Genomic DNA, 13989 nt, shown 5'->3' on the forward strand with positions numbered 1-13989 from the left:
TTTTGTTTTTGCTTTTTTGGGGTACAGCTGTTTGATACAACACAAATAAAGCACTAAACAAATAAATCTGACTTGACTTGACTATGTATTTAATTAGATTAGTTGCCCGTTTTATTGGTGAAAACTTCATTGTTATGTATTTTGTAAAACTGCTTTTTATCACATACTTAGAAACACCACATTAATTAATGTTACATGTTTGCACTTGCTAAGTGTGTCGCAGCGGGCTCGAAACACTACATGCTCACTTGGGATCTTTACACCCACCAGAACACTTGGGCCGAAAACAGGAAATTAGTTATGAACGTAGTTAAGTGGTCAAGTGTAAAGACCGCAAGTGGGGGTATTTGGACGCAGCCTGAGTCTGAGAAAGTTTATGACCTCACCTCTTCTTGAAGTTTAGTTATTCAATAGGGTTCATTCTTTCATTTAATTGTTATTAATAAAGTGAATGTTATTTCAGGTTGAGCGATCATGTAAAAGACAAAACCAAACTGCCCATCCTAATTTTTCCAGAGGGTAAGATTTATACATTTTTTAGAAAGCAGTCTGTATGTACAGAGGAGACGGTTTTATAACTTTTCTTCATAATTCATAGTCTAATAGAGATCTGTGTGCCTCTTTAAGTAATTAAAACATTTATGTGAGCCAGTAATACAAATATTTACACAGAGAAAGGTTGGATAATTTTGAATAGAGAAGTCAGAATGTGACAGTTGCACTTGCTGCTGACATTGGAACACTTGGAAAACAAGATAAAAAAACAGCATCCTACAAAGAAACAAAATCCGGACACTATTCTAATTCAAATAATAAAAGATAAAAAAATATTAATGTAACAGTGTTGTTTCTGTAAATGTTTATGTATTCTAAAAAATTATATGAATTCCATAAATGTAAAATTTACTGTATCTAATGCATATGAATAAACAGGATTTAAAGCAAAATTGCGACATAAATTATAAGTATTTGTAAAATATTGTGTATTCTATTTTTTATCATTAGAAAGATACATTTGCATGCAACACATAAAAAAGTAAAAAAGAGTGAAAGGAAGAGAAGATTCGTTTTTTTTTCTAATACACGTTATACTACATAGTAATTATTATGGAGTATATGTTTATATGCGAGTTGGTTTGGTTAATTCTTTCATGTGTTCATTGTGTCGTTTATCTCCAGGTACCTGCATTAATAACACATCCGTGATGATGTTTAAGAAAGGAAGCTTTGAAATTGGTTCTACTGTTTACCCAGTTGCCATAAAGGTCAGCAATAGTATTATCTGCAACAACACTTTGGCAAACATTTTTTATTACTTTCATAAAAATCGAGTTACGTCCTATTTACTCTCCATGCAAATGCCTTCTGAGACGTGCCCTCTCACCTTCTTTTCACACTTGAAACCTCCTTGACATTGATTGGATTTATATATTTATAATTACACAAATAAAAAACTGACCAGCTGAAGGGTGGTATGACTATTCTTTTAATCTTTAATGGCCTGAATTATTAGCTTTGTTTTCAGCTGTTCATGTGTTTTTTTTTGTGTGTGTACAGTATGACCCAAGGTTTGGCGAGGCGTTCTGGAACAGCAGTAAGTTTGGGATGGTGAATTATCTGCTCCGCATGATGAGCAGCTGGGCGATCGTCTGCAGCGTGTGGTACCTGCCTCCCATGACCCGTCAGGTGAACACAAACACACAGCCTCATGATCTCATTATGACTGCAGTAAAATCTCTGTGGTATAAATGACTTGCATTGCTTTGGCCTTTTTTGCATTGGTGCATTTAGTAGACAAATCAAGTACAAATTTGGCCTGTGTGGCTTGGATTTCAGTCTCAAGCTTTTCGTCCACCCACCGCAGATTGTAAAAGGACGTCTGCTTTTGCATATGGGCTTGCAAATAAACAAATAGGCCATTCCTTTTCATGCATGTCCATGCACCTGTATTTCCAAACTCAAAGAAATGATAACCATAGGTAAATCATAGTCAGGATGAGATGCTCTGTATTTGAATGACACAGAAAATCACAATATTAATGCTGGAACACATACTTTAACTTGATGATTTTAACATTTTATTGGATTTTTTTGTGTGTTAAAGCAAAATGCTGATAACAATTTAATACATATGAAAACTATGAAAAAAATAGGAAGGTCTGCACTCCCTTTCTTTTTTTTCTTTTTACATTTTCATTATGCAACACAACTAACAATTTAGATGTAACATTTGAGCTTTTTTAATAAATATGAGAAAGTCAGTTATGTCATGGTTAGAAAGCACGCAGGTTAGAATTTCAATGTGCGGGAGCCTCAACGAATCCATTGAAGATAACATTTGTTGTATTGTTTCTGTACCCATGCTTTACATTTTTTAACAAAAAGTTGCTTGTGAGTAAACGGTAATTAGAGGACCCCTTGCAGTTCTTCTGTGGACCCCTATGGGCCGCGTACCCCCCGTTGAAGACCCCTGGACTAGACTATTGCTAAGGTCATGCATTCCCAGGAGATATGGACTACAGTATAAGCAGCCTTTCTTAAGCCAGTCTTTTGACATTGGCGTTGGATGATTTTGTCACTCTTGAGGTTTGATTTTATTGAAATTCATCAAACACTGGACTGGAATAGGTACAATACATCTAGAAATGCTGATTTGAAATGAATTTTTTTAATGGTATCTTCATTTCTGTGGCCGTATATACTACAAATGCACTGTAATTAGCTTTAAACGAAAGTTCATTTGCAAAAACAGAAGCAGAACTTACTAATCCTGTTTTTTGTCAATTTTTGTGCATCCCAGTAATGTCAATCAAACTGTAGTTGGTTTGTTTTGATTAAGTAATAATAGCTATTTAAAAAAAAAACTTGATAACACAATAAGAAACATGAAATTTGAGTCATCCGTTTTTGCAAGTGAACTCTTTAAGTCACTTTAAGTCACCAATAGCATAAATGTAAATATAGTGCTCACTGGGATATTAGTTTGAATCCAGCCTGTGCCATTTACACTGTCTTTTCCTTGATTTATCTGTCACTCTGACTTTTACTGTTAGCTAAAAGGTAAAAAGCCAATAATTAAAAAAATGAATAATGTCTTTCATCAGACAACATCCTAAAAGACCAACAATCGAAACACACGCACAAAACAGCTTTTCTTCCTTCTGCAGGAAGGTGAGGATGCAGTGCATTTCGCTAACAGAGTCAAGGCAGCCATTGCCAGGCAGGGTGGTCTGGTGGACCTGCTGTGGTAAGCTAATCAGCTCGAATATGTGCATATACAGTAAACACTTCTAAGAACACATCTGCTGACCGTAGAATATAATATAATTAAATAATTTCTTCTTGCCCTTAAACCAGTTTAAATTCATGGTAAAGATTGCATATGGCCCGGCACCCTGAACATTGCTTATGTTTTACTTTAGCTTTACTAGATAAAGTACTAGCATTTCTGAGAAGTCTTTTAAATGCCCCAGTGGTGTGATAGAGTCAACTGTTACTCACCCAGTATAGTTTATGTGATAAATTTAAAGCAGTTGACTCAACACTGTAATTCTAATTTTACATGACGAGTTAAGTGGAAACTCTGCTTGTGGTGTCTGTAGGGACGGTGGGTTAAAGCGAGAGAAAGTGAAAGATACCTTCAAAGAGGAGCAACAAAAACTCTACAGCAAAATTTTGGTTGGAGTCCACGAAGACCGCAGTCGCTCTTAAAAGGAGAAAGATGTGTCAGGTGAGGTCCAGAGAGCACAAGCAGTTCAAGAGACCCACCGATTTCCATTGAATTAAAAAGGACTTGTCAAGCGGACCCAGGCTTGGTCCATGGAAGGTCATGTTCTGGGGCTGCACTTCGGAAAAGACATATTTTTATGTGTAACCTAGCTGATTTCAGTCTATAGTTGTGGCCGCAATTCAAGTTTAGCCTGTACTCGGCAATAGTAAAATATCTTTCTCATATTTGTTTGTTACTTTGTTTGTTTGTGTTATATTTTCTTTCAGTTTAACTTATTTATTGTATTATTATTTACTTTAAATGCGGATGGCAGTAAGCATTAGGGTCAAATTAATAATAAGGGTTGATATTACCAAAGATGGACTGCACCTGCAGCTATAGCGCTTTTTATTTGCATAGACCAGGCAAATAGTGCAGAATTTTGTGAATATGTCGGTAATGGGTCTCATCTCCATAGAAAGTTTGCATGTCAGTGACTTAATTCAGATACGGAAAAACCCTATTTCTTGGTTTCAGTTAAGTACTTGGAGTTAGTAAAGAAGATGCAGGGTTTTTTATTTTGCTGAAATACGGCTGAATTGTCACAGAGATGTGTGCTTAAGTCATAAAGCAGGAATATGTTCATTTATTAGGCATAAGACAGGTTATACTGGCCTTGAGATGCCTCAGTACAATCAACTCTTTGTAAAATGTTTGAGGAAGGTACTACTTTATGGTCATATTTGTTTCATTCTTGTGTGGCTATATTATTTGTCATCCACGCTCCTTCGCCATCATTCACATCTGAAAGTCAAATCCTTTAAGAGTGTTTATGATGTTTGCCAAGTGAAAGCCGATTGAAATCTCTTAAAACGTTCATGTCTTTTAGGTATTTCAAATTCAAATCAGACTTTGCAATGTTTAAACAACACTTTGCTGCGTGCATACATACATACAACTAGATCTAAAACTATTAAAACTTTGACACTTTATGGTTTATAAAGAAGTGGGTTGATATACCTGTATTTACCACTTCAGAAATGATGGTAAATACAAACGGACCAAGCTGTTTGTATGTAGATGCCGTAGCAGTGTAGGAATTTGTGCAGTTTTGATACAAGAAAAGTATAACATTTTTAATACCTGTTGCTCTTAGTATGCTTTTAGTATGAAACATTATCTACAAATAATTTTTATGCAAGAACCTAAATACACTATATGGCTATTTGGGTATCACAGGAACGCTATGGGCTTAAGCCTCTCATGTTGGTAGGTATATGTTTTAATCCATCATGGCACCAGAGCAATTCATGCACTTATTTCACCAAAATGACACCAGTGTGCTAACATCATGTTTTATATTCAACCATATGTAAATAAAAGAACTCACATGAAACAATCTGTCTGTTTCAAATTTATGACGTTTCCAACTATCTGCACAAGCATTTTAGTGGCTTTGCTTTCTCCTATGAGCAATACAAGAATAACTTATACCACAACATTCTCAGTATTTTGGGGAGGTTGCGCTGAAAGAAAAGAACTGGAGTGATGCTTTGTACATTGAACTATGACTGGAGAGTTGTGCCTACGGTTATTGTTTTTTTGCAGTATTGATCTTTACATATACTCCACAGCACACAACAATACAAAAAATAACCCAGATCAAAATGAAATAAGATTCTAAATGCTGTGTGTTGTAACTTGGACGATCAAGGACTGTTTTTGTTTTGTCATGGTTGTTTAATGGTTTAATGGCTCAGATTGACATGCTTGATCAATTAAACTGTGCCAGTATCTTTTGCATATCTTAGCATTTTCAGGAGTGATTTATGATGTTAAAATTCTTTTCACACTGAGGACAGGGTGTAAGACTGTAAGACCGATAAACAACTGAACAATTGAAAAAATCTTTGCAGATGCTTGTAAAGGCATTAACAATATGTGTCACATAAACAAGAATGATTGGTGTAAATTGTACTTGTTTTATTACAGATGTTATTTACTCATTTAGGAATGCCATTCATATGCATGTTTCCCAGAAGCCAAACGACAATATACACAGCCCCCCCACCACTTGGTTCACAGAAGTATTATTCAATTTCTGTTTGTCCCACGTTTGTAAAACTTTTGTTATTGAATAATTGCATGTTCACACAAACATATTGCGGGTAGTAAAAGCATCAGCAAATGGAAGAGAACTTCTACATTTTTGAGTACTTGTTAGGCTATGTGCGAATCAGGTCTCTCGATTGCTCAACTGACTGTCGGAAACTTTGACGCTTCATCTCTTTACAATAGCTCGTGTACATGTACAGGGCGGAGCTTCTCGTGTCGTATACACTATACACTGACAGCGCAACTAGTTATGTGCATAGTGCAGCAACTCAAAGGCTACAGATCTCGACGCCGGGTTAAGTCAGCTTACAACCTAGTCCAATTACCATGAAGACAAGGAGATTTCCCTCTCCAGCGCTGACCCTGAATGTGAATGTTTCCTCATGACTCGGGAGACTGACAGCCGCACGAACGGAGATGCGAGCGACGCGCGCGTGTTTCTTCTTGATTTCAGGAGGAGATCGACTTTTCTCTTCGTGTCTTTAAGACGTTTGATATTCCCCCATTAAATAACTGCGAGCGGGATCCCCTCAGATTAGACTTTTCTTGGACTAACCTTTTCACCATGGAGATTTACACGGATGTCTTGCTGGTCACCGCGAACGTCGGCTCGCTGTTTGACAATGTAAGTTTAAAACCCTCATGCTTTTAACCTGCGAGAAAACGTTTGCGTTGTAAATGAGTACTAACGCGGCGCGCGCGTACAGACCCTTCTCTCGTTTTATCGTTTACAGCAACTGCACGCAGTTGAAAAGTAACCTGTCGATGAATGCTACCTGTTTTTAAGGTCATTTACAAATGATGTGAATAGATAGGCCAAAACCCTACTTAACAGTTGCATGACTGCTTTTGAAAGCACTTAATGTTACAAAAACTGGACCCTCTGAGTTATTACAAAGGAAACTGTTGTTACACTGTAACGTGACATGCAGCGTCGGAGCGTCAAACGCAACATCGCGTCTCCGCTGACTCATCGATGATACGACCGCGAGCGGTCCATTTCTCGGCCCGTCCTCCATACTGCATGTTCTTGGAGTGTAAACCCTTCAGGTTTTCTACGCTTCACTGGGCCTTTCTCCCACTGAAGTCCCCAGTCTAGAGTAATATCCTCTTCCATTTACAGCGAGCTGTGTGACAGAACCTCCCCACAGCTCTGACAACCTATCATCGCCGGACTGTGTATGTATTCAAATAAAACAGGAAACTGACTGACAGTTGTGAGACTTTTAAAAGCGCTGCCGCGAAACTGAAGTGCTGCAATAGGCTACACACAGTGGTAAACAGACACTCTCTGTGTTTATGAGTGCCAGGAGAAAGAAAGTGCAGAATGGAATAGAAAAGCATTAATCTAAAAGTATTAATGTTTTGTTACGACTGACGATTCTAGACAGTACACGATACTGTTGTGTTCAGGATATTTCGAACATCATTTTTAAGAAAAAAACTGATATTCAAATATCTACATTCTTTCCATAACAGTAACGGTGTTGTTGCACATGCACTTTGGTACAGATTGACAGCATTGAAAGTTTATTTGTACCTTCTTTATGTAAATTAAAAAATAATTTCATATGTCTGTCAACCAATAACGAACTAAATTTTATGAAAATTTAAACAGAAAAGTATGAAAGGAAACTAAAAGTCCAAACTTTTCCAAAGAGAGAATTTCTTAAGGCAGTAAAACAGAATTTTTTTTAAAAATATATTAACGAGATATAATTTACACCCTTACTGTATGTTATTTTAACCATGTGCTCAGTCGACTGAAATGATATCTAAAGTGCAAATAGTCTACATAAATTGTCTCCCTACACAAAGGGGGGGCCTCATAACGAAAAAGTTTTAGAACCTCTGTTATAAGCTACTGGTTTATTATTTCTAGGTTACAAAGATTTTTCTTGCATTTGTTTTATTACAGGTAAATCACAAGTTTGATAATAAACTTATACACTTTCCCTGACATGCCCCTGGTGGCATGGATTCATTATACTGCACTGCTGTTGTTTTTCTCATTAATTTCTCATGTTGTACTGTAGTTGTCAATATTTGGGTATCTGGTTGATATGTAAGTGAAGTGTTGACATCCATGGGTGTTTCTTTAAGTATTTGAATGTTAGGCTTTCTCAATTCATTCAGATCATTTTGATGGGGCTGTGTGATGAGGCTTCGTATTGCCTTCAATGCAGACATAACACAGAATGCACAGAAAAACATTTAGAGATGCCAGCATGACGCTAAAAATATTTGGATAGTTAAGTTCTGAGTAAATGTCTTGTGATTGTTTTTTTATAATGCAATGCCTTAACATAACAAAGCAAGATCAGTAAACAAAGTGCATGCTATTTAGTTATTTGTTTTTCAAAATGTTACAAAAACAAATATATGTGTAGTTTACTTTCTGAACCAATAAACAAAGTCAGTATACTGTATAAAACAGAGCTCAAATATTGAATAAACTTTACATAAGGCGGTAATTCTGGTCACCCCATGGACCATATTAAGCAACCAGAATGTCAAAGAGGGACGTGTTACTCTCTTTTTGGGCCAAAACGTCCTAGAAACTGTTTGGCACATTTCAAAAACACAGTAAACTTTATCTAATGGAAATATGAAAATATTTGAAATATCTATATCTTCCTTTCTCCTTTTATGTTCGTCCAGATTGTCCTGAGTTTAAAGTGCATTTGTTAAAACATTGGCTTCATTATGCATGTGACCACGCAAGTGGAAATTTGGCCTCGTACCCAGTTTCCTCAGGCCATTTTTGGCAGAGAAAAAAACACGTCACAGTCCATTGTGACTGTAAACAGATGAATATCGATTCCCAAAGGACTTTAACCTTTCAGCGCCTCATTTTTCAATAGGTCAATATTAATGTTTTTCCTCAAAGAGTTTGCCAGACCTCTGACATTTTGCAAGATCCTGAAATTTGGTGTATTTAACTGTAATCCATGATGTTTAATGCTGACGTTGTTATATCTTGTGTAACATGTATACAATAGGTGTTTCAAAAACGAGGATTTATATTTATTAAATTAGTTTTTTACTTGCGTTTAATATTTGTTTTGAACTTTTTGCCTGCACGGGAGGAACAAATTATATCTAGTTATACTGTCTGAGCTCTGTAGCTCCAATTATTATAGTTGGCTCTGAAATATCACACTCTTTCCTGATACAGTGTTCACTTTAGACATTTCATGTGAAGCCATGAAATTGCATGAACACTTATATAAAAGTCACTGAACTTAGTTGTCTATGCTATTTTAAGCTGAATGTTAGTACGGACTGTAGCCAGTCAACAGGAAATAATGCATTGTAAATTTGGGAATACCTCTTGAGAGCGGAGATGAAGGAAGTTTCCATTGGTCTCCCCACCCAACAAATTCAGTGGATAGAACGAAACTAGAACGTCCACAAAAATATCAAAGTTACGTGTGGCAGTATATGCTGCTGGCCATATGGATTATAATACAGTCTGCAGTTTTGTATAAACATCAAAATAAGTGCAAATCAACCATTACCTTCTCTCACCTGTTCTGCAGTCAAATTTTCATGACCTGGTTTCACTGAATGCTTGACATATTAAGACAGGGAGTGTTCAGGGTGCGTTGATATTGTTGTACTTTTCATTGGTCACTGCATGAATAAAACAGTCAAACAAAAATAACAAGGCTTTCTAACAAGTCCACCATATTGGTTCCTGACCACGCAGGGGTGGACTTCCTGTTCTTATGGCTACAAGATAAGAATATAAATCAATTTCTAACTTGTGGCTGTAGTATAGCAAACCACAGGCGTAAGTGACTTTGAAAAAGTCTGTTTGTTTTGTAGCAACCGGCGTTAGTTAGGAAGTGAAAAGTGATCTGTTAGATATATTGTGTAATGTTTGTTCATTCTGTCTCACGATGCTTCCTTGGCTTTTCTCTATTCTATTTTGTGAAAGATATATATATATATATAACCGGTTAGCATACTTACTGTAGGAGCAGGCCCTCATGGAATCAGCTTTTCACAGAACTGGAACAAAATATTATGCATGCCCCTCTACATGTTTGCTTTGGATTTGTTGATAATGTTTTCAAGGGCCAATGAGAATTTTGAACCATCAGAAAAATTCCACATTGATGGAAAGTAGGAAGTATAGAAAAAAATCTACAAAAAGAAGTATAATTTATTAATTTGAACCCATCATTTGTTTTACAGCAACACAGTTGCTGGGATTTCCTAGTACATTTATTCCATTCGTTTCTTTGTGCTTTATAAAGGCGAGCATACACGGTGCGATTTTTGCTGTTGTATGAGCTCACTGGTTAATTTTTTCAAATCGCGAGGAAATCGTTGATGTTCATATGGTCGCGACTCGTATCTTGTGCGAGGAATTACGAGCCAAGCAGAGTGCCTTAAGATCACTTCCCGACCTCCCGATCATTTTGAAACCTATTAAAAAAGTTTGGGAGCTATTGGATTGAAACCTCGACATGTTTTCTGTTGAACAAGGCTTTTGTTGATCTATGTTAAATCAGGAGTTACTTGATTGATATGATTGATATGACATCTTCCATTACCACATCAAAACATGCACAAACAGAAACGTTATTACCTCAAGTTGTTTTTGAAGAACAGAAAGTCCATGCTGTTCTCTGCTCTTCAACAAATTCTTTGCCATGCCCTTTTTTATTTTCTTTTTTATTCTTTCGCAAGCCATTGTGCTAAAACATAGAAAGCAATCTTTTCTTCTAACTCCGTGTTTTTAGCGCAGAACTTTGTGCGATTGCTTAGGAAATTGGCAGGTCGCACAATCGTGTCACGTATCACTGCCTCTTGAACTGACTTCTCAGTTTCTACTCACTCGTGACATGTGCATGGACATACGGTCTTCCGACCATCAGAATTTGCACCCTGTACACCCAGTTTAAGGCATTTCTATTATTTAGATCCAAGAAAATATATACTTACATGCTCCGGTTGCATACTTTGCACACAGCCAGATGAATCCTCAAAAAAATATACTTTGGTCTTTATTGACTTAACTTAAAATATCTTTAAATACACTTAATACTTTTAATACTATATGCTTTAATTGATCCTATGTAAATATGGTTGTAAATCTTTAAAATGAACAGTGTGAATATGCCCACAGTAGTCAGGGCTGGCTAGGACTAAAAGTGGTCCCCCTGGAGTTCTTGGTATTGTTGTGCGGTGGTCTATCAAACGGGCAGCCAAACAGATTTGAATGGGTGATTTCAGGGAGATGAGCGAGCTTTTAAAAACCTTTTTATTAAAAAATAATTTGTCATTGGCAAAAGCAAAAGTGAATACCACAAAAATGTATTTACTACACAAGATGCTGAGATTCTGTTGAATCTGATTTACAAAAGAAAACTGCAACCTGTTTTTCTTTTGAACTGCTTATTATGTTTACTGCAGCATGAGCTTCAGGTAGCTGTAGAATTTCTTTAGAACAATAACAAGAAAACCCTGTAGGCATGTAACTGTAGATAAGTGCCGGTAAATGCTAAGTGTGAGGTGTTACAGATGTTTTGTTTAGGCTGAAACGATCTCATTTGATGTTTTTCGGTCTTTAACAAGTGGGATGTGAATGTAGAATTATTTGTGTAATTGTTCCTGAAAGTCTTCCCCTTATGCTTCAACTAAGGAATCAAATAGGCTACTTTTGTTAAAGTGATAGTTCACACAAAAATAAAAGTTCTTTACCAACCCTCTTATCATTTTAAACCTTTATGACTTCCGTCCTTATGCAGAACACAAAAAAATATATTTTGATATTCGCTAACCGAACCCATTACTCCATGATAGTGTTAATTTCGTTAACGAAAATAATGACGAAAAATATTCGTCAACGACTATTTTCCCAGGACAAAGACGAGACGAGTTGAAAAGTAAGGCCATAAAACGACAACTAAAATTTTATCAGCACGCAATATCGTTGACGAAAAATTATGAGACTAAAATGTAGCTATAAAAATAAAAACTTAATCAAAACCTGATGCAGGCATCAGGGGGTTGGATGTCTATGAATAGGCCTTTGTACTTATCAGACTTCTGTGGAAATACTTGAAGCTATGAAGTTAAATAAACTATAAACATGATTTGAGATTCTATTGATTTGTGCTTATTAGTAAAATAGATAATTATAATGAAATATAAAAACAAATTTCTTAAACAATCACAATCACCGTGATTATAATTTCTTTGGCAAAATACCCATTTCAACTATTATACAGCATGACGAAAATGTGACTAAGTTTGACTAAAACGAAATGAAGATGTATAGATATTTATTCGACTAAACTGGATTAAACAAAAACAGGACAAGGATGACCAAATATGATAAAAATTAAAAAGTGTATTCATCGTGGGACTAAAACTAACACTAAAATGAAATAAGGCTGACAAAATTAACACTACTCCACGAGTTATTTTCAAAACCAAAGGACACCACCCATCAGCTCTGAGAGCTCGAAGCGTTCTTATATTTTTCATTATGGTTGCTTCCACTTACTTGTGCCCGTCTGTATATGACAGGATTAAAAAAAATATATCAACAGTTGCGGTGTTACTATCAAACACTATCAATTCAATTCAAGTTTATTTATATAGCGCTTTTCACAATGTGCATTGTTCCAAAGCAGGTTTACAGGGGCTAACAGGAAAAACAGTAAAGGTAAAACACAGCACAGTGCATGGTGTTTATAGAACAAGCAAGATCATTCTAATAAATAATATCTAATTAATAGATAAATAAATAAATGCAGTCTCCCGGGGAGCAAGCCAACACTGCTCTGTTGTGGCGAGGAACCCAAACTCCAATGATTGATTAATGGAGAAAAAAACCTTGGGAGAAACCAGGCTCACGAAAAGAAAGTATAGCAGAAGTTTCATGTATCGATATTTTACACAGCCCTAACATAGATTATTTGGTTTATAGTATTGCATATCGCTGCTGTCCTTCGGAAACCTTGTTTCCCTTTCTGTCGGTCTCTCGATGTTGTGTCGAGAACGACAGATGGGGTTCGCCCTTGGGAACCAATCAACTCTATAAGTACAGATCCCTGTCTCCACAGGTCTTCACGAAGATCGTGGAAGCCGCCCTTTCTCCCCTTGGGGAAAAAGGTGTGAGGGTACTAAACTATCTCGACGACTGGCTAATCTTGGCACTCTCGCGAGATCTGTTGTATACACAGAGGGACCTGGTGCTCCGGCATCTAGATCGATTGGGATTTCAGGTCAACCGAGAAAAGAGGTCAGCACTCTCCCCAGTGCAGAGCATCCTCCTGTCCGAGGCCCCCCTCGGCACGGATGCCCTTGCGCACAGCTGACCACGGGACAGGCGGAAACACACCTTCCCCCCCAGGAGCCTCCTTGCACAGACACTGTGCAAGGTCAGGGAAGAGGATCACCAAGTGTTATGGGTTACATCGCACTGGTCTATCCGCACTTGGCTTCAGAGTTGCTCTCTCGGGGGAAGGACACGTTCTTGCATCCCAGATCAGACCTCTGGAACACCCATGTCTGGTCTCTAGACGGGACGAGAAGATCCTTAGTTGTCTACTCCCCTTTACGGCAGAGAACATCACCCAGGCTAGGGCCCCATCTACTAGGCGGCTACATACCTCTAGATGGCGCCTCTTCTCGTCCTGGTGTCTCTCTCAACGAGAAAGACCCACTGAGGTGCTCGATCAGGATAGTGTTGTCCTTCTTACGAGACTAACATCTCCCCTCCACACTGAATGTGTATGTGGTCGCTATCGCCACTCATCACGACTCAGTTGATGGAATGTTTCTAGGGCAACACGACCTGGTCACCAGGTTCCTTAAGGGGCCTGAGAGGGCGGAATCCGCCACACCTCCGCTCCATACCCTCTTGGGACCCTAACGTGGGTCCAAGAGCACCTCTGAGGTTCCGATCTTCTCACCTGACGAGTAAGACGGCCCTCCTGTTGGCGCTCACTTCCTTCAAGAGGGTAGGGGACCTCCGAGCATTCTCTGTGTTCCCGGATTGCCTTAAATTCGGCCCTGGCAAACTCTCACGTTATCTTGAGACCCAGGCCCGGATACGTGCCCAAAGTTCCCACATCTCCCTTCCGGGACCAAGTGGTGGACTTGCAGGCACTCCACATCTACAATATGCCCACAGTAGTCAG

At 37.7% G+C, this 13989-nt stretch overlaps 2 protein-coding genes across 8 annotated transcripts in view; both read left to right on the plus strand.

Moving 5' to 3' along the window:
* The window catches only part of LOC130439774 (glycerol-3-phosphate acyltransferase 4-like), a 24430-nt gene extending 19337 nt beyond the window's left edge, over positions 1–5093 (plus strand). For 5 of the 7 annotated variants that reach the window (XM_056772310.1, XM_056772312.1, XM_056772311.1 and 2 more), the window contains 5 exons: positions 464–519; positions 1180–1265; positions 1558–1686; positions 3168–3247; positions 3603–5093. In XM_056772310.1, the coding sequence (XP_056628288.1) occupies positions 464–519; positions 1180–1265; positions 1558–1686; positions 3168–3247; positions 3603–3711 (460 nt within the window). In that variant the 3' untranslated portion in view covers positions 3712–5093. Of the gene's footprint in view, positions 1–463; positions 1266–1557; positions 1687–2424; positions 3248–3602 lie in introns of those variants that run through there. The other 2 variants (XR_008909483.1, XR_008909484.1) reach the window with 2 other exon arrangements.
* A 942-nt stretch (positions 5094–6035) lies between these two features.
* inpp5l (inositol polyphosphate-5-phosphatase L) overlaps positions 6036–13989 on the plus strand; it is a 35143-nt gene continuing 27189 nt past the window's right edge. Inside the window, exon 1 of the mRNA XM_056772314.1 lies at positions 6036–6449. Within this exon, the coding sequence (XP_056628292.1) occupies positions 6390–6449 (60 nt within the window). The 5' untranslated portion in view covers positions 6036–6389. The remainder of the gene's footprint in view (positions 6450–13989) is intronic.

The sequence above is a fragment of the Triplophysa dalaica genome, chromosome 18 (assembly GCF_015846415.1).
Source record: "Triplophysa dalaica isolate WHDGS20190420 chromosome 18, ASM1584641v1, whole genome shotgun sequence".
NCBI lineage: Eukaryota > Metazoa > Chordata > Actinopteri > Cypriniformes > Nemacheilidae > Triplophysa > Triplophysa dalaica.